The following is a 19,158-nucleotide window of genomic DNA, read 5'->3' as shown; positions in this document are numbered from 1 at the left end:
GGAAGCCGGTCCGGCTCCTCTCCCCCCCCTCTGACCCGGCCCCCGCGACCGGGGGGGTCTCATCCTGCATCCAGCACCCGGGCACCCGCGGAAAAGTTTCCCCGGGAGCGGGTCGGCCAGTTTGGGCTTCACCCGCCGGGCAAGAGAGGGGAGCGCAGCCCCGGGAGAGAGCGGGAATACACGGGAGAGTGTGGGAATTCAGGGGGGCGTGCGGGAACATGCGGAGACACCGCCCGGGGCTGTCAGGGCTGTGCCTCCGCTCCGGTGCAGCACCATTACCGGCGCCCGATGGGGCTCCCGTGGCGATGTGACCTTGTCCCCAGCGTCCCCGCGTCCTCGGAGAGTCCTCATCACTCTCGTGGCCACCCTGCGGCCGTGGCCGTGACTCAGCCCCGGTGAAGGCTTTCGGCAGTGAGCGTGTGCCAGCCGAGAGCTCTGCCTTGAGCCGGAGACGCCGGCGCTGCCGGCACAAGGGCACGGCGGGGTTTGGGGGCTTTGCAGCGTTTTGGGTCACCAGTGCAAACCGAGCTGCGACTCAGTGCCCGGGTCCGGTCTGCGCCGCGGGGAGATGCCGGGGACGTCCCCGGGACGCGCTCGCCAGCCCCCCCGGCGCCCCCTCCCCGCCGGCCCCCGCGGCGCCCCCGACTCACAGATGTAGTAGTACTCGTGGCCGGGTCTGAACTCGAAGCCCAGCGAGAAGGGGGTGAAGAGCTGGAACTTCTCCGAAAACTTGAGGGGCCCGTTGGGGGAGTTGGGCCGGTTGCACTCCCAGCGCTTGAAGCCCTTCTGCCGGTGGTCGCAGGACGCGTGCCCCTCGTAGTTGACCATGTAGAGGATGTAGCGCTCCATCCGCTCGGGCAGCGGCTCCTCGTAGTGCGGGCAGTAGATGTCCAGGTAGTCGTTGATGCTCACCTCCACCGTGTAGTCCCCGCGGTGAAACCTGCGGGAGAAGCCGGCGTCAGCGGCACCGCGCTTCACCGCATCCCGCCGTGGGGAGGCCGGCGGCGCCGGGAACGCCGAAACCTTGGTTTGACCATGACGCGGGGCCGGATCCAGCCCCGCTCGGCCCCTCGCCCCCTCCCAGCACCCCAGCCCCTGCCCACCCCAACGCCCCCATTAACCCACAAGGTTGACCCAGAGCCTCTTTGTTTTACGCCCGATAAACCGGCACCACTTGGTGGTAGACCACCAAAAAAAATCATTATTCACAGCAATACCGCCGGCGCGTTGGCACCGCTGCAGCTGTGCGCGGCAATCCCAGTGTAATTTGCGTTTCTGGCACTGATTATCTGAGAGATTAAGGGATTAGCGGCGCTGGAGAACGCCGCGGCGCACGCTGACAGCCGCCCCCCCCCGGCTCCTGGGGGCGACCCCCCGACCCCAAACTGCTCCCTGTGGGGGGGCGTTGCGGACCCCCGGCACAACCGGCGCTACCGGCACCGCAGCCGATGAAGCTCGCCGGTCAAACTCACCGGCTCCCCTGGAGCAGCTCGGCTTCTCCCCCCCCCCCCCAGCCATGTTGAGCACGTTTTCTTTGCTAATTAATTGGAGGCTCCCGCGGCGCTGCTCTCCCCCCCCGCAGAAGCCCCCCCGCGGCATGGCCGGGGACGGGGGACACCCCACTGCTCCACGGCCACCGCTCCCGGACCCCGAGGAGCAGCTCCGCATGCGTCCCTGCGGCTCGGCCGTGGGGCGGTCAGTGGCCAGAGGGGTCAGCGAGGGCCGGGGTGGGGTGGGGACGGTGGCCACTGCCCCACCAGCGACCCCATAGCGGCCTCAGGGCTCCCCAACACCCCCTGCGCCCCCCTGAGCCTCCAGCAGCTGCGAGCAGGGCTGAGGCCGGCTCCAACTCATCACACAGGACGCCCCAAACACGCGCCGCTGCATCCCCGGGGCGGGCGAGCGCTGACGGGGGGGGTGGGGATGGCAGCGAAGGGCTGGCGGTGGCGGAGCGGGACCCGAAAGACACCCAGCACCCCAAAAGGGGGAGGGGGGAGAGAAGACGGGAGGGGGGGTTGGGGGGTGGGGGGGTTGGTCCTCCAGCCTCGCCGGAGCAGCCAGGCGGCGGCGTCCAGCCCCATCCAGCTCATTACCTGCTTCATAAGCGCTCTGATCACACAGGGAAATACGCTAATTAAGGAGAAGGGTTTCTCTCTCTCTCTCTCTCTCTCCTTCTCTCTCCTTTCCCGAGTCGGTTGTGCCAACCCTGCCCCTGGCAAGGTAACATTTTAAAATGTAAAATTAATACAAAGGGCCGGGATTTACCGGGAAACAATTTTCAAACGCATACAAAACAATAAAAAAAAAAATTAAAAAAAAAAAAATCCTCTTCTCACTGCCTTTTATTTAAAAAAAATTATTTATTTTAATGATCGTTATTAAAGTCCAAGCAAAGGCGACTGTACCAGGAGGGCCTGTGCTTATCAGGGGAATAATAACAATAATTATATTTTTTGGAAAAAAAAAAAAAAATCAACTAACTCCAAGGGCCTTCTCCAGACTGACAAATTGCTGAATTAAAGCTGATTAGCTGTGATAAATGGCACAGACGGAGACGGGCGCTGGCGGGGGCTGCGGGGAGGGGTCACCCTGTGCTGGGGGGACGGTGGGTGCTGGGGATCCGTGGGGACCCCCAGCACAGTGCATCCCAGCCTGTGGTGAGCCCTGGGCTCCCCCCGGGCCCCCAGCACCTCTGCCCGATGCCCCTCAGTGTCCCTGTCCCCATCTCCGTCCCTGTCCATCTCCACCCCATCCCCTTCCTCGTCCTCATCCCATCCCCATCCCATCCCATCCCATCCCATCCCATCCCATTCCATCCCATCCCATCCCATCCCATCCCATCCCATCCCCATCACAGTGCCCATCTCCATCCCAGTCCCTTCCTCATCCTCAACCCTTCCTCATCCTCATCCCATCCCATCCCATCCCATCCCCATCACAGTGCCCATCTCCATCCCAGTCCCTTCCTCATCCTCAACCCTTCCTCATCCTCATCCCATCCCATCCCATCCCATCCCATCCCATCCCATCCCATCCCATCCCATCCCATCCCTGTCCTTGTGTCCATCTTCATCCCATTCCCTTCCTCATCCTCATCCTCATCCTCATCCTCATCCTCATCCTCATCCTCATCCTCATCCTCATCCTCATCCTCATCCTCATCCTCATCCCATCCCCATCCCTGTCTCCATCCCATCCGCATCCCATTCCCATCCCGGGGATGGCACGAGGCATTAGTTGGCCCCAGAAGATGCCGTGCCGGAGTCCCGGAGAGGGCTGGAGGGGGCGTCCCTGCCGTCGCACCGCGGCGCAGATGGACCCCGCTGGGACGGGATGGGCATGGGACGTCCCCATCTGCCATCGTGGGACACCCACACCGCAGCCCGGACCCTCCCCCACCCCGAGTGTCGGGGGGGCACCGGGTGTCCCCAGGCGCTGTGTGACTGTCTCGGCTCTGTCCCGGCCTTTCCTTGCCGCCGAATCTTTAGTTATGTCTCCATTTCCCTATGTCCCCTCCTCTAAATACTACATTTCTGCCTGAGCAGATATTCCCTCCCGGCGGCTCTGCCGAACGCTGCGACAGGCGCGACCCGGGGGCCCAAAGCGGCCGCTCGGCGGGAGCGTGGCTGTGCCACGGCACCGGGCGCCGCTGCTCCGGCACAGCGGGCAAAGCCCGGCACAGGCGGCTCTGTGGAGGAGGGGCTTATTTGGAGCCGCCCTCGGGGATGCCCTCAGGAGGGGGACGCGGGGATGGGGGTCCGCGGCACTGCGCCAGGCACGGGGCACCCCACGGCTGGGCAGAGCGCCCGGTGCAGGGACGGCGGCTCGTGGAGCCGCTCTCTCCTTGTCCTGTCCCATCCTGGGCACCGCACCGCTACCGACCTCCGCTCCGCGTGGGACCGGAGCTGCCACCGCCTCCTCCCGGCTGACTTCGGCCTTACGTCCCTCCGGCGCCATCGGGCTGATAACCGCACCCACTGCCCCCACCTGGGTGTCACCGGGACGTGCCCGCGTAACGGGGTGCTCCAGCGCTCGCACCGGGCCCCCGTCCCTCCGGCAGTCACCGCTCGCAGCCAATTCCAGCGGAGCAGCCGGCTCTGCGGTGCTGCCGGTACCCCAGCGCCGGAGCAGCCAGGACGGATCCGGCACACACCGCCCCAAAAGCTGCCCCCAAGGAGCATCGTCCGGCAGAGACCCGAGCAGCCGCCGGCGGCGCGGCAGGCGCAGGGGGCACCTCGGCGCGGAGCAGCCGAGCGCGCGGGGAGCGGTGCCGGTGCTCGGACACGCTCAGATAACCGAATTTGCTCACAGAGGCGCGTGGCGGAGGCTCACGCCGAGCCAGCCCCGCGCGCACGCACGGAGCCGTCTGTTAATTTGTTATCGTTTAAGTCATTCAGTTCGCAAAATGTCAACAGCATTTTAAAAACCCGCCACCTGGAAAGCGCGCTGTCGCCCCGTGTAATACCCGCAGCAGGGCTGCCAGGCCGCGCTAATTAAAATGAGTGGGATTTCAACTGTCTAAACGAGGCACATCGCTAATTCGTCTGCTTCCAAACAGGAAAAAAATAAAATATGCCTTTCAGCGGGGCAGGGACGGGCGAGCGGCCGGGGCCGAGCCGGCTGCCGGCGGCCCTTCTGCTGCTCCCCGGGATCGGCGCGCTCCCCGCGAGCAGCGGTGCGCTTGCAGGAGCCGCAGCTTCGCAAACCACGGCCGGGTTTGCCGTGCCCGGCACACGCCGCCCCGGTCCGGCACGTGCCGCGCCACGCTGGGCACGCACCGCGCGGGCTGGCGCACACGGCAGTCCCCGCACCCACGTCTCGCACGCGCGCGTGGTTTCCGCTCCCCACGCCTGCCAGCCCAGGGCGAGCAGGACAAGGAGCCCTGTCCCCACCGCCACTGAGCCCTCGAGTCCCCGAGACACGGTGACACCGGCTGCCGGCACATCCCCGGCCCTTTGGCCCGCTGGGAACTGCAGGACGCGAGAGGAGAGGCGCCGCTTCGGCGCACCGGTGAACGCCGATTCACCTTTTCAGGCCGAATGAAAAGCTCAGCTTTGAGCAAATCCAGGTTTCTGTTATTCCGCCTGGAAACGCGCAGCCCCGGCCCCTCTCGGCGGCAGGGACCCTGTGCCCCCCCCCCCTGCGGTGCCGGGGCTGCGGTGGCAGCCGGGTCATTCTCCATCCAACACCTTCGGGGCCATCACCGTCCCCTCAGCAGCTCACGCTTAAACACTGGGGAAAACACCGACCACGGGCGCGCTCCGGAGGATGTGTGCCGGCGGCAGGGCTGCGCCCCGGCGCTCACCGCGGCTGACCACAGTGCCCACCACGCTGCGCCTCCGCAAGTTGCACGTGTCCGGCACGGAGCGGCCCCTCGCCACGGGACGGCTTTGCCGGCAGAGGTTGGGGGTTCCCCCGCTCCTCCGGCAGAGGCTCAGGAGTGCCATCACCGGGGCTGATGCCATGGAATGGGGCTGATGCCATCACCGGGAACAATGTATGCACTGGGGCTGATGCATAGGACAGTGCTGATGCCATCACCGGGGCGGATGCCATGGGATGGGGCTGACACCATCACCACGGCCAACGCTATGGGATGAGGATGACACCATCACCACGGCCAATGTCGTGGGATGAGGACGATACCATCACGGGGGACGATGCTGTGGGATGGGGCTGTTGCCATCGCTGGGGCTGATGCCAGGGGAGGACGATGATGCCATCACCAGGGCTGACGCCATGGGACGGGGCCGATGCCATCACCGGGGCCAATGCCCCAGTCTGCCGCCGCCGCCCCGCCGGCGGGCACAGAGCTCACCCACTGCCAAAGGGGTTAACGCGGGAGCTTTGTTTTTCCCTGACAGAGACGGATGGCGCAGCCTCCGCGCCTCACCCCGGCGGGATGTTCCACTTGACAATTGACTACTCGCAGCTTTCAGCTCTGTCAGCTACCATTAAGGCTGGGATCCCGGCTAATTGGGTGCTTCATTAGGGCATTCGTTACTGTTAGCGCTGCCTGACAGCCGGGCCTGCTCTGCCGGCAGGGCAGGGGACCGCGGGGCTGCTCGGCGGGCTCGCGGCCCCTCCGCTGCCCCCCACGCTCGGGGGGCTCCGGCGGCGGCGCAGAGGAAACCCCCCGGGGGAGCGCCCGCGGCCTCGCCAGCACAGCCTCCCCGGGACGGCCCCGGCTCCCGCCGCACGGCAGCACCGCGGAGCCCGGGGCGGCTGTGCCGCGCTCCCACCCCCCAGCACCGCGGGGTCCCGGCACCCGCCGAGGCCGGTGCTGCTGCCGCCCACTCCGCTCCGCTCCGCCCCGGCTCCGTCCTGGTTTGCGTTTAATTGGCGATTCTCCCGGTGCCGCCGGTGCCTCCCCCTTCGCATGACCCGAGCGGGGAATCCATTGGAGTGAAATTGCCTGGAAGAAAATATCGGAGCCCACCAAGCGGCCCCGCCGCCCTCCCCTCCTCCCGCGCCACGGCAGCACCCAAACTCTGCCCGTGCCTCCGTGCCAGGAGCCCGCCGGCTCCCCAAATTTTCACCTCTCAGATATTCACCGTGGAGGGGGAAAACCCTTCTGAGAGCCCGTCCTGCAAACCTCGCGTCCTCGCCCCGAGCGAACCCTGCCCGCGCCCAAACCCCCGCGGCACTCCCTGCCCCGGGTCCGGGCGCCGCGAGACCCCGACCCTGGTCCCTGACCCCCCCCCCCCCCCCCCACAGCCGGTGCCTCAGTTTCCCCTCCGGGTAGCAGCAGCATCCCCCCAAATCTCCCAAACGAGGGCAGCGACCCAGCGTGGGAACAAAGCGCATCTGTCTCTCGGTGCGGCGGCGCCCTGCGTGCCCAGCCAGTGTCCCAAAGGGTTAAATAATTCAGATTTTTCTTTCCTGAACAGCTTGAAAAGAGATATGATTGCGCTCGCTGAAATACATGGGGGGGGGGGGGATATTATGGATGGAAAAGAGCTATTTAAGCTGAAGAACAGTGTTGGCACATAAACAAATGGGTATAAACTGGCCATGAATAAATTGAGGCTGGAAATTAGGAGGTCTGTAACCAGCGGAGGAGCGAGGGGCCGGCGGCGGCGGGGGCAGCGAGGCGAGGAGGGGTGTGGGGCACGGTGCTGCCGGTGCCGGCGTCCCGGGCGCGGGGGTCCCCCGGCTCCAAGGGCACCCGTCCTTGCGGGGCCAGGCGCTGAGATACTTAAAACCTCCCTTGCGCTTTCATCTCCCGAAATCTCCTTCATTCAAATAGTCACAGCGTGATCGGGAGTAATAAGCCTATTACAGAGCAAAATAAAACACAGCATTCAACACCCCCCCCCCCCCAAAACCAGCCCCCAACCTCGCCCGCCGCCCTCTCGCTGTCTTTTAAGCACAACCCGATGACAATTCCGCGGCGCGGCGGCCAACGCCAACCCCCCGCCAGCCTCCGCCGTGCCCCCCCCAACCCCGCGAAATAGGCACGAAGCGGCTCCTCGGCGCTGGGGGGGCGGCGGGGAATGGCCCCCGCGGGAGGAGGCGTCCACCGGGCTCCTTTCAGCGGCGTTACGGCTCTTTTCTCCATTAATCCTGTTGCTCGGCTGGTTCCTGGCATGTCCGTAGCCGGCAATGGACTTCACGCCGCGAACGTTTAAGCTGGTTTTCCCATCTGTTTCTCTTTCTCCTTGGCCATGCGGCACCGCCGCGCCGCGGAGCCCAGCGCCGTCCTGCGGGATGCCGGAGGCAGCGCCGGGAGTCGGACGGGGCCGTCGGGGGATTCGGGCCACGTGTTGGTCACCGTGTCCTGGAGGCAGAGCCACGTTCCCCGCTCCAGAGCGGTCGCGGCGCTCAGGGCAAAAGAGGCAAAAGCCACTCGCGGCGTCCAGGAGGGGACGGAGCCGGACGTGCCCAGACACCGGGGCCCATCCGGCGTCGGTCCAGCGGGGTCGGCCACCCCCCGCCCTGTCCCACCGCCCTGCCAGTGCCAAGGCTTATTTTAACCACGTTGGTAAAATATTTCGCGTGGCTGGAGAGCGAGCGCGGCCATCCCGGCAGCGGCACCGGCACCCACCGCCTCCCAAACCTCCGCCGGGCTGTGCCGGAGGATCCCAGCATCCCACCCCGGCCAAACCCGGTGCCGGCAGGAACGCGATGATGCTCGGAGTTACGGCAGGAGCTGCCCCATCCTCGGCCTCATCTCTCCCAGCCCCGCGGAACGGAGGCGGTGATGAGCCCCGGTCCCGGCGGGGCCGTGCAGCGCCGTGCGCGCACCGGCAGCGTCCCCAGCGCAGCGGCGGCGGGGCAGAGCGGGGAAGCGCATCTCGGGCTGCGGCTCACGGAACGCCTGTAATGTGGTCCTGAGGGACCCGCCGTACACACACCACCTAAATTATTTAATTTCTCCAAACTGCTGCACCTTTATAAATCATTAAAAGCTCCTTTTGATCTGTGTTAATGAGGTTTCCTGAGTGCGGTGGTTGGAAACGCACTTTGGTGCCAGATAGCGAAATCAGCTAATTAAAAAAATAAAGAAGGCGCGAGCGGGAGCGCGGCGGGGCGGGAGGAGGGACGGGCGCCGGCGCGGGGCGATGGCCACGAGGGCTCCCGCGGCGCCGGCCGGGCGGTGGCAGGGCAGGGGGTGGGTGAGGGACGCCCAGTACATTTTTCTCCATTTCTTTCCTTTTCCCCGGGGAGGGGAGAGCGGGCGCTCAGCTCTCAGCGCCCGTCCCCACCGCGCCGCGCCGCGCGCCCCGACGGGTGAGCAGCCGCCCCGGCAGAGCGGGAAAGGCGGCGTCAGGGAGAAATCCGGCAGGAACAAACCGAAAGGCGGTGACGGTGGCGGTGGAATTCTATTTACTTCTGAATTTCCCAAATGTCTGAGCCCTGTGCCCGCTGGGCCAGCCGGGCTGTGGGGGTGCCACCCCCCGGGCTGCAGCACCCATCGCCCGCTCCCCCCCCCCCCCCCCCCGGGACCCTTTTTTTTTACCCTGAGCATAAACCCATGAGCAATTCCCAGGAACTTTCCGGCTGGGGAGCGCCAGGAGCGCACGGGGTCCGGTGGCAACCGCGTCACCTGGAAACCCAAACCACGGGCATGGCGGGGGATGTTGGTGCTCCTCATCGCTGCCGTGGGGCGCATGGGGGGTCCCCAAACCCCCCAGGGTCGGGGCAGGTGTGGAGAGAGGGATGTGGGGACCGGTTTCGGTTGGGGAGCGCGGGTGCCGTCCCAGCCCACGCGGCACCGGCCCGGAGGCTGAGTGCCCGCGGTCGTCCCTTGGCTTCAGCCGTGAGCCACCAACCCGCCCGCTGCTCCGGGAAACGGTCCCCTCTCTTTGGGGGAGCGGTGGGACGGGGTGAGCCCCCCCCCGGGAGCCGGGGCCGTGCAGAGCCACGGCCGGCGGGAGCTGACGGGTCAGGCGGCGAGATACCGGCGGAGCGGGTGTCAGCGTCACTTCGCCTGCCCTGACAGCTTTAATATCAATATTTATCTCAACTACAAAACTCCGAGCCCGGCTACATATTCAGCAGCTCCATTACAGTTATCTGGAATGACGGTGACGGCTCCCACGGACGGGAGGTTAGTTTGGGCTTAATGCCGTTTGACAGCCCCGGCGCAGCCGTGGCCGGCAGCTGCGTGGCAGGGATGGGGACAGGGATGGGGACGGGGATGGGAACTGGGATGGGGATGGGATGGGGATGGGGTGGAGATGGGATGGGATGGGATGGGATGGGATGGGGATGGGATGGGGATGGGGACGGGGATGGGATGGGGATGGGATGGGATGGGATGGGATGGGATGGGATGGGATGGGATGGGATGGGATGGGGATGGGGATGGGCAGCACCTCCTGTTCCCATCGCCTAAACTGGAGAGAGCGAACCGTGCCGAAAGCTCCATGCTGGCGGTGGGACTTGCATGCGGCTTAGAGCGCTGTGAGCTCCGAGGGCCCCCCCGGCAGCCCACCGCACCCCTTTGGCACCCGCTCTCCCGGCAGCGCTGGCACCGGGCAGCACGCGTGGGCTGCCCGACCCCGCCTGCTCCGACGTGCCCCGGTGAGCCTCCCCCGACACACGCTCACCCCCTTAGTCACCGGGGCCGGCCCGGCGTGCCCCAGCTCGGCTTTGGCATCAGCCGCGTCCTCTGCCGCCCCCGGGGACAGCGCGCTCCGGCATGGGTAAATCGTTAACAGATTCATCATGAGTGCGATTTCCCACCGAGCGTCCAAAAGATGCACAACGTGGCGGGGGAGGACCCCGAGAACCGGGTCTCTGTATTGCTTTTTTTTTTTTTTCATCCTTAAAAACCCGGCAACCACGGGCCGTGAGCCTCTGGCCGGGCGCTGGTTTGCAGCACCGAGCCGCGGTGTCACCGCACAGCGGTTTCGCGGCACAGGCGGTTCCCCGGCGGTCACTGCGCCCGTGGCGCAGGGTCAGCTCTGCTGCGAACCCCAAACCCACTCCTTCTAAAAACTGCTTTTTCCCCAATCGTTTGGGTGCTGCAGAGGCCGCCGGCACCGCGCGGTTACGGCGAGCCGGAGCACGCTGCGGGAGGACGAGCCGGCACACGCCGCCGCCCGGGCGGACCGGGGAGAGCAGGGCATTATGGGTAATGTATGCAAATTCCCATGCAGAACCGCCACTCGCTGCCCGGTGAGCGCTCTCCCCATCACCGGCACCCCGGGAGCCGGTGCGGGCTGGCACCGGCGATGCCGTTGGTCAGGGACCAGTGCTGGCCCGGCCGGGACCGGGGAGCGGCAGCGCCGCCGGCCGGAGCCGCCTGCCCCTCCCGAGGCTCATTCCTTCATTTATGGGTATTTCCCTTTCCCTCCTTTTAATGGAGATGACAAAGCCGCCATCAGACGCGGGAGAGCGGAGGTAACCTCGTCCCGGCTCGGCCGCGCTCCCACGGGAGACAATGGCTCCCGTTACCTGGGGCAACAGCGGGGAAATTATGGCTGGCATCTAAATTGCCATCATTATGCTCCAGAGCCAACACTCCCCATTTACACTTTATTGTCATCTTTTGCTTTAGGGAGATGCTGAGATATTACAGGAGCGAGTGACAGAGTGGGACGAGATGGGATGCACGACGAGACAGACACGGAGATAAATGGGGACACCCGGAGCTGTTATTCCAGCCTCTCTGCAGATCTAGAAAAGGAGCAGCAATCCCCACTCCCCCGGGCGAAGGGTCGGCTTTATAACAGAGAAGAAAACAAAATTTGTTTAAATGCAAGTGCCAGCCTGCCCAACCGGCGGCAAAGCGCCGGCACCACCTCCCGCAGCCGCTCCCCGGCCGCACCGCACGCCGGAGAGATTTCCCACCAAACACGGTGCCGAAGACGCGGCTGAAGCAGCCCAGCCTCCCTCCCGCGGCGGCGCCGTGCGGAGCCCCCCCGGTGCCAGGCGCGTCCCATCGCCGTTCGGCGAGGAAGGACTCGGTGGCAGTGCCCTCAGCCGCACAGACTCGTTTGCCGGCCGGTCTGGGGGCACCAGGCAAGGCAGTGATTCGGGGGGAATAACTCTTCTCGTGGGCTTTCGTGTGCACATCACTGCTCGCCGGCGCCGGCATGGGGCTGGTACCCGCCGCGGGGCTGGTGCCCACCTGCAGGGTCCCCCCCAAAGGGCACTCACGGGCACCCCCAAAGCAGAACTGCCTTTGATGCCTGAAAGACTGAGCTTTTGCCTCCCGCTTTCTGCAAAGTTACACAAAGAAACGGAAAAGCCAGTGGGAAAAGCCAACTTTGAGCATCACGGTGTAACGGGGCCGGTGGGGGGGGGGGGGAGAGTGAGGGAGGAAAAGTGGAGGGGGAAAAAACTCGGGCGTTCAAGTATTTTCAAGGAGGAAAAAAACAAAACAAAACAAAAGAGAAAAAAGCAAAAGAGTTTAAAAAAAAAAAAAAAAAAAAGAGCGGTTTTTCAGGCAAGAGGCAGTGCTGCTCGGCCTCCCCGGCCCCGTGCCGGGCTCCAGGCTGCGTTCCGCCGTGCGCCGGGATTGGGAACCTGCCGCCGGAATTGCCTTCCGCCCTGGAGACCCCATCCTGCCCGCACGCCTCGCCGCGAAGGAAACCGGAGCTTTTAGCAGCGCGCGCGTTTGGGGCCAGGTCTGCCCGGCCGAGGCACAGCTTTTGACACAGGCGCTGATTTTCCGGGAGCCGACTGCGCCGCGGTGACAAAGTACGGCAGGAACGAGCCGGGAGGACGGATCCTGCACGCTGCTCCCGTCACGCCGGTGCGGACCAGACGGGTTTTTCCTCGGGCTCACGAGGTTACTCCGGAAAAAAATACAGGTGTCCATCAGAAATATGTATTTTTGGCAGAGGAATACTCCATTTTCCATGGGCCGGAGCCCATCCCGGGGGGACAAACCCGCTGCCCGGGCAGGCGAAGCCGGTCCTCGCAGCGGCAGCCCCTTTCTGGGGGGGCCCTACCGTCACCCCCCGACCAAGGCTCCCTGGAACCACGCCAGCTGCTGCCATTCACACCGCTCACCCCTCATTAACATGGATGCTCGTTAGCCTGGCACTGAGACTAATCAATACTGCCATTAACGGACTATCCTGAATTAATGCGTTTTAACCCGGCGGGCCTTCGGATATTGGTCATTTTTCCACTTACCGGGGCAGGAGGAGTTTTTCCCTCCGCCGGCGCCCCGCGAGCGCGGCAGCAGCTCGGAGAGAGCCGTGGGGACAGGTTATCCCCAGGAGACCCGTCCCCCCCGTGACGCTGCTGGAGGGGAGCAGGACCCCTGCGCAGGACCCCCGGAGGGGACGGCGGGAACGGCGCTGGGAGCCCTTTTTTCCCCCCAGGATGGCCCCCAAAGGCAGCGCTTCGCCGCCAGCTTTTGGCTTCGCCGCCCGCTTTTGGTCAGCCCACGGTTGCCACGCGCTCCTGGACATGGGGGACCACCACCAGCGCAAGGGAAGGGTGACCTCTGCCCCACGGCCGCGGGGCTGAGGACCCCCAAGAGGGCTTTGCAGCCTCCATCCCAGCTCGGGGACCCCCGCGCCCCCAACCGCCGGTGCCACCGCACCCCCGCAGCCTGCCCGGCCTGGCGCGCCGCCGCTGCCACAGGGGACGGACCCCCCGGTCCTCGTCCCCCCGCGCCCCCCCCGGCCCCCGGGGCTGCTGCCCCCGAGCTGTTCTCCCCCAGGCGCCCCCGAGCCCCCTCCCCCGCTGCTCCGCCGCCTCCCGCCGCCTCTGGCTAAACAGAGATCAGAAATGTTAGATCTTTCTTAACATCTCCTGCCAGCGCCGTCAGTGGCCCTCTCCAGAGTACCCGGGCCCTCTCTTATGTAAACACAGCACATTCGCTGTCAAAGATTAAAAAAAAAAAAGGCTCATTTGCACATAAAAGCCGCCTCTGCGCTGGTTCGGGCACCGTGGCATGTAAGGAAGACTGTAGGTTAAACTCCCTAATAAAGCGGGGGGCGCGGAGGTCCCCGCTCCCCCTCCTGCAGCCCAGCACCGGCTGCTCCCGGCCGGCTGCCGCGGCCACCGAGCCCTGCTGGCCACCAGCCCCCGGGTGGCACGGAGGTCCCGAGGGGCAAGACGTGGGTGAACGGTCCCGATGGCCCTCGCTCGGCCACCCTGGGGCCCCCGCCCTGACCTCCCGGCCCTGATGTCCCCCTGTGCCACCCTCGCGCCAGCCGCTCGCCGCAGCGTCCCAGGATCCCGCCGGATCCGCAGCCCGGCACCGTCCCCAGCTTCTCATCCCGGTCACACTTGGCCCCTTCCCGCGTGCTTTTGGGGGCACCGCGCGTGCCGGCAGGGCTGTGACCGCGAGCGGGGCTGACCAGTGCCCTCGCGCCCCGGCACGGCTCGGCCGCCGGCACCACCGGGCACCGCCGCAGGGGCACCTCCCGGCTAACGAGGCCCAAGGAGCCGCTTGCCGCTGGAATCGTGAATGCAACGACGTCCCTCACCACCAGCCCTCGGCGCAGAAGTGAAGCGGTGCCCGCTCCGCTCCTCTCCGGTGGGACGGCACCGGGAGGGGGGTGTCCGGCCATGGCTGCCCCTCGTCCTCCCGGGGGAGTGCCCGCGCCCGCCCGGCTCCGGGGGTGGCGGCAGCCAGCCGCCCGCGCAGCAGCCGGGGTCTGCGCAAATTTAATCAGATCAGAAATTCATTGTCGGAGAGACGGCGGCTGGAAAGTGTAACGGTAATTGCGTTAGTGCCGGCAGTCCTGCGGCCGCGGCTCGCCACGCGGCTCCTGCAGCGCCACGGGGGCACGGCGGTGCCGGGGCAGGGGGCTCGCTGGGGGTCCCGGCAGGGAGCAGGCAGGGGGGACTGAGGGTCCTGGAGGGAGGGAGGGAGTGGAGAGAGGGCGAGCGGAGCGCTGCGCAAAGCAGGCGGCCAGATGGCTCCGGAGAGGGCAGAGCCGGCGGCAGAAGGTGTTTACGGTGGCGGTTGACAGCAAAGGTGAGAGGGGCACCGGCTGCGGCGAGGGGAGGAGAGGAGAGACCTCCTGTGCTTCCAGATCACAGCCTGCCACGGCCCGGCACGCGCGTGCCCAACGCACACCCGCCCAGCGCACGTCACCTGTGCAACGCGCCGTCCTGCGGCCCCGCAGCCCCTGCCCCGCTCACGTCCCCGCCGCGTGCAGGAGCTGCCGCAGCCGTCGGGGCCCGACGCGTCGCTCCCAGCCGGACACCGCACACGTGCCAGCCCGTGCGCGAGGCCACGCGTGCTCATACGTGCTCCGGCTGCTCACGCTGAGCGCCCTAATTAACACGTCTGGCGACGCGGGCGGGCGCTGATAACGGGCGCGGGACGGCAGCCGCTGGGGGTTATCTGCCGGCAACAGCCGGGCCCCCCACCGCCCGCACCGCCTCTGCGCCGCAGCCCGCCGGGACAGGCAGATCAAGGCGTCCGTTTGGGGGTCTCCCGCAGGGGGACGGGGTAAACAGCCCCCCCCCGGGGCTGACCTCGTTAGCACTGCCGAGCCCCGACACGCGTTAAGGCTGGTCCCGGCACGCTGCGGCAGAGCCCCGGGCTGCGGCATCCCCAGCTCCACGGCCATCGGCACGTGGCCCTATGGCACAGGCAGCGGCACCGTGCCAGCCTCTCGTCCCATCGGCTGTCACCTCCCTGCCATGCCGCAGCGCCGGCGCGAGGGACAGTCCTTCCTCGGGGCGTCTGCCGGAGGGAGATGCTCAGCGCGGCCCCGTCGGTCCCCGCCGGGTGACGGCCACCATCTCGTCGTTCCCCAACAGCCACCACCGCCCCAACCTGCGAACCCCTTGAGCCGGTACCCAGTGTGCGGTGCGCCCCCAGCCCGGCCGCGGTGGCAGGACAGGTCGCAGCAGCACCCCGAGCCTGCAAAGGGCACCGTGGAGATCAGTGTCACCCGTGTGTCTCTGAGCTGCTCTGGTGCTCCCGGAGCCGTCTGCAGCCGCGGGAGCCCCCGTTGGGTCTCATCCCGCAGCCACGACAGGGACTTGGCACAGACCTGCCACGACGCCTCCGTGCCTCAGTTTCCCCATCCCTGGGCTGGACCATCCTGCACGGTGCGGGTCCAGCAGCACGAGCAGCGGACCGGGAGAGCCCTCCCCACCCCACCTTAAGACACACAAATAAATACGGATGAACACGTATTACGGCACTATTTCAGTCGTCGGCTGCTTTATTTCCCGGCAGCGTCTGGGTCCCGGGCGGTGGCGGGGGCCGGGGGGGCGCACGGGCGACTCTTTAACCTTGCAACACTTTAATTCGCAGGAAATTTCACGCGAGCGGCGGGAGCGATTTGTGAGCGTGTTTGCCGGCTGGCGAGCGCGGCCGCGGTAATTTGATCGGCGGGAGCCCGGGGAGAGCGCTGGCCCCCGCAATCACGGCAAAAAACGCCGACAAGGTGGAAATCGGCCGCCCGACGCGCCACCGGCACCCAGCGGGACGCCACGGCGGGGGCAGGCGGGTGCTCGGAGGTGGACAGAGGGACGCGGCTCGGAAGGACGGACGCAGCGGGCAGACCGGGGCAGGGACCTGCCCTCTCGCCCCCCAACCCCTTTCCCAGCCCCTGCCCGCCCTGTGCCACCCCGGCGGTCCCCAGGGGACGCCAGGCGGGAGTCAGACCCGCGGTGACCCCCAATCAAAAGGACAACGCGGGACTTTTCCCCCCGGCCCTGACGGGGACGGGCGGCGGAGCCGTAATTTATCACGCCAGCCCCTGACAGCTCCCTTTGACGGGGCCCCCGGGGGGGCCCAGCGATGCCTTTTGTCTGCCCAACAATTAATTATTTCCCGGCTAATGATGAACTCCGACTCGCAAAGCGGGGAGCGGCTGTGTGCAGGAACGAGAGCCGTTCCCTTCGCTCCTCTCCCTCGCCCCGCCGTGCCCCCTCCTCACCACGGGGCGCCCCCACAGCCCCCCCAGGGCGGGCTGCGGCAGGGGGACGCTGGGGTACGGCTGGGCTTTGGACCCCCCTGCCCATCCCGCCATCCTTCCCACGGGCACGCTGCCCCCCAAAAAGGGCACCCCCAAACTAGATGGCCCCATAAGCAAGAAGGACGGTGCCCGTTCAAAGGCGCACAGGGAGCGTGCCGGGGAGGGGGTGCCGGCGGAGCCGGGGCGGCAGGATGGAGCCCGCTTTGGCGGTGCCGGCGGGTGGGTGCTGCGCTGCGGCAGCAGATGTCGGCTGCGCCGGCGGAGAGCACTTTAAGTGCCAGCCGCTGCGACCGCAGCCCCAGCGCGCGCCGCGCCGCGGAGCTGATAACTGGATGATGGGTCTGTGTTAATGGAGAAAATCCATTTAGGTTCACTCGATACTCTCCCACAGGCTTTCATTACACCTCAGGGGTCCGCGGTGCACAGCGCCCTGACACGGCCGAGCTGCGAGCCCCGACCGCACCGCTGCCGCTGATCTGCCGCGTGGCAGAGGCTCTGGCGGGATGCGGGGAGGGATGCGGGGAGGGATTTGGGGAGCGATGTGGGGAGGGATTTGGGGAGCGATGCAAGGAGGGATGCAGGAAAGGATGCGGGGAGTGATTTAGGGAACGATACAAGGAGGGATGCGGGAAGGGATGTGGGGAGTGATTTGGGGAGCGATGCAAGGAGGGATGTGGGGAGGGATGCGGGAAAGGATGCGGGGAGTGATTTGGGGAGCGATGCAAGGAGGGATGTGGGGAGGGATGCGGGAAAGGATGCGGGGAGTGATTTGGGGAGCGATGTAAGGAGGGATGCGGGAAGGGATGCGGGGAGCAATGCAAGGAGGGATGCGGGAAGGGATGCGGGGAGTGATTTAGGGAACGATACAAGGAGGGATGCGGGAAGGGATGCGGGGAGCGATGCAAGGAGGGATGTGGGAAGGGATGCGGGGAGTGATTTGGGGAGCGATGCAAGGAGGGATGCGGGGAGGGATGCGGGAAAGGATGCAGGGAGTGATTTGGGGAGCGATGTAAGGAGGGATGCAGGAAGGGATGCACTAATGGGGAGGGACACGTGCACGAGGGCTTCAGCCCAGAACTCGTGGCCGCAGGTGGTGAGAGCAACACGGGCATCCCGCTGCCCGCAGCCCCGCGAGGGACAGGCAGCAGCAGGCAGGGGCGACCCCGGGGTGCCATGGGGTCCCTGCCCCGGCGCGGCTCCCGGGGAGCCCAGCCGGGCTCGGCGCTGCGGCACGGGCGGCGCGGGCAGGGCGGTGGGTGCGGGCAGGCGCAGGGACCCCCGGAACGGAAAAAGGGACGGAGCCGTGAAAAGAAGTAAAATAATTATGGGGAGCTCCCAGCTCGGCCTCCCCGCCTGGTGCTTTCTGTTTAAGGCTAGTTAATAGCTAGTGTTCTCTGGTTAGGCCTGAATGACATTTCCAGAGTTATAATAACTGAGCTATTACTTGCCGTATTGATGCATTCCCCCTGCCGGCAGCCGGCTCATCCCGCGCTGCGCCGCCCGGCCGCCGAAAGCTCCTTTAGTCAATAGCACTTCTATTTTTCATTACTCCCTGGAAATGTGGCTCTTGGAAGCTCATCCGTCATTCAATTACGCCCTGGTTCAGTCCTATCATACACGTGTCATAAAGTTCCTCAGATCTGAACTGCTGTTAATTTTCTGCGCCATCCCAAGGGGATGCCCGGGACGTGCCTGGAAAGCAACCAGGCAGCCGAGGGCATGCCGGGTAGGGGCGCACCGGGGAGCGGGGGGCTGCGGCAGTGCCGCCGGGTGCCCGGGCACGGGGGGGCTCGTTGCCGGCCGGCTCACCGAGGGGCTCGGACGCTGTCCCCTCCCCGCGCGGCGGCGGCGGTGGCGGCGGCGGGACCGGCAGCGCACGACCTTGGCAGCGCAGGCAATTTATTCCTCCGGCTGGTTTATTCTTCTATCAGGTGTTGGTTTAGCAGGGTGAGCTCCCCCCCTTCCCCTTCCCCTTTAATCCTATCGGCATCTGTGTTCAGCACGTCCGTACACAGAATAATCACCTGCCTGGCAGATTTGTCACTTCACCAGATGTAATCGGGGAACTTTTTTTCTTTTTTTTTTTTTTTTTTTTCCTCTGAAACTCTCCTTATTTTCTGTTTCTTAGAAGCTGCAGCTCCCGGGCAGGCGGCGGTCGCAGGCGGTACCCGCTGGGGGTCATTCCGCCCCGAACCCAAGCCTTTGCTTCGCTCGGCTCCGCTCTCCAGCTGCCTTTCGGGAAGCGGGAGGATGGCGGCGCGGCGGCGCCAAGGGTGGATGCCAAACGCCGCGCCGTGCCACCGCGCTCCCGGCCGGGCACAAACCTGCGAGCGGGGGAGGGGAGGGGAGGGAAAATGGGCACAGGCTGAGGCCGGGGGATGGCGGGGGCAGAGGGTCTCCATCCGGACAGCCCCCGGGTCCCCTCTGGTCAGTGCGTGGCAAGCTGCCGGAGGAGGGGCGGGCGCTGCGCCGTGCCAGCGCTGTCCTCGGGGCAGCGGGACGAGAGAGCGCGGGGCAGCGGGGGGCACGCACGGCGAGGCGGGGGCACTCGCCGCTGCAGGGGGTGCTCAGACACGGAGGAGCGGCAGGCAGCCCTGCCCGACGCGTCCCTGCAGCGATGACACGGACCTGAGGGTCCTTCACGGGCGTAAAATTGAATGCCTGAGAGGGAGGTCCGTGCCGCTGCCCCCCGCGCCCCCCAGGGCATCGCTCCTCCTGCTGCCCCCCGCTCCGCACCATGGGGTGCCTGTGGCGGCTCCCAGCCGGGGCTCCCCGCGCTCCCCCGTCCCCGGGGCCGAGC

General features: G+C 66.2%; 1 protein-coding gene across 1 annotated transcript in view; it reads right to left on the bottom strand.

The window, feature by feature from the left end:
• EFNA2 (ephrin A2) overlaps positions 1-19,158 on the bottom strand; it is a 46,992-nt gene that overhangs the window by 3,541 nt on the left and 24,293 nt on the right. The window contains exon 2 of the mRNA XM_082495447.1: positions 651-940. Coding sequence (XP_082351573.1) covers positions 651-940 — 290 coding nt within the window. The remainder of the gene's footprint in view (positions 1-650; positions 941-19,158) is intronic.

This window comes from Vanellus vanellus (assembly GCF_965231255.1).
Source record: "Vanellus vanellus genome assembly, chromosome: 25".
NCBI lineage: Eukaryota > Metazoa > Chordata > Aves > Charadriiformes > Charadriidae > Vanellus > Vanellus vanellus.
Note: the sequence above shows the minus strand (reverse complement) of the source record. Positions and strands in the feature narration are given on the sequence as shown.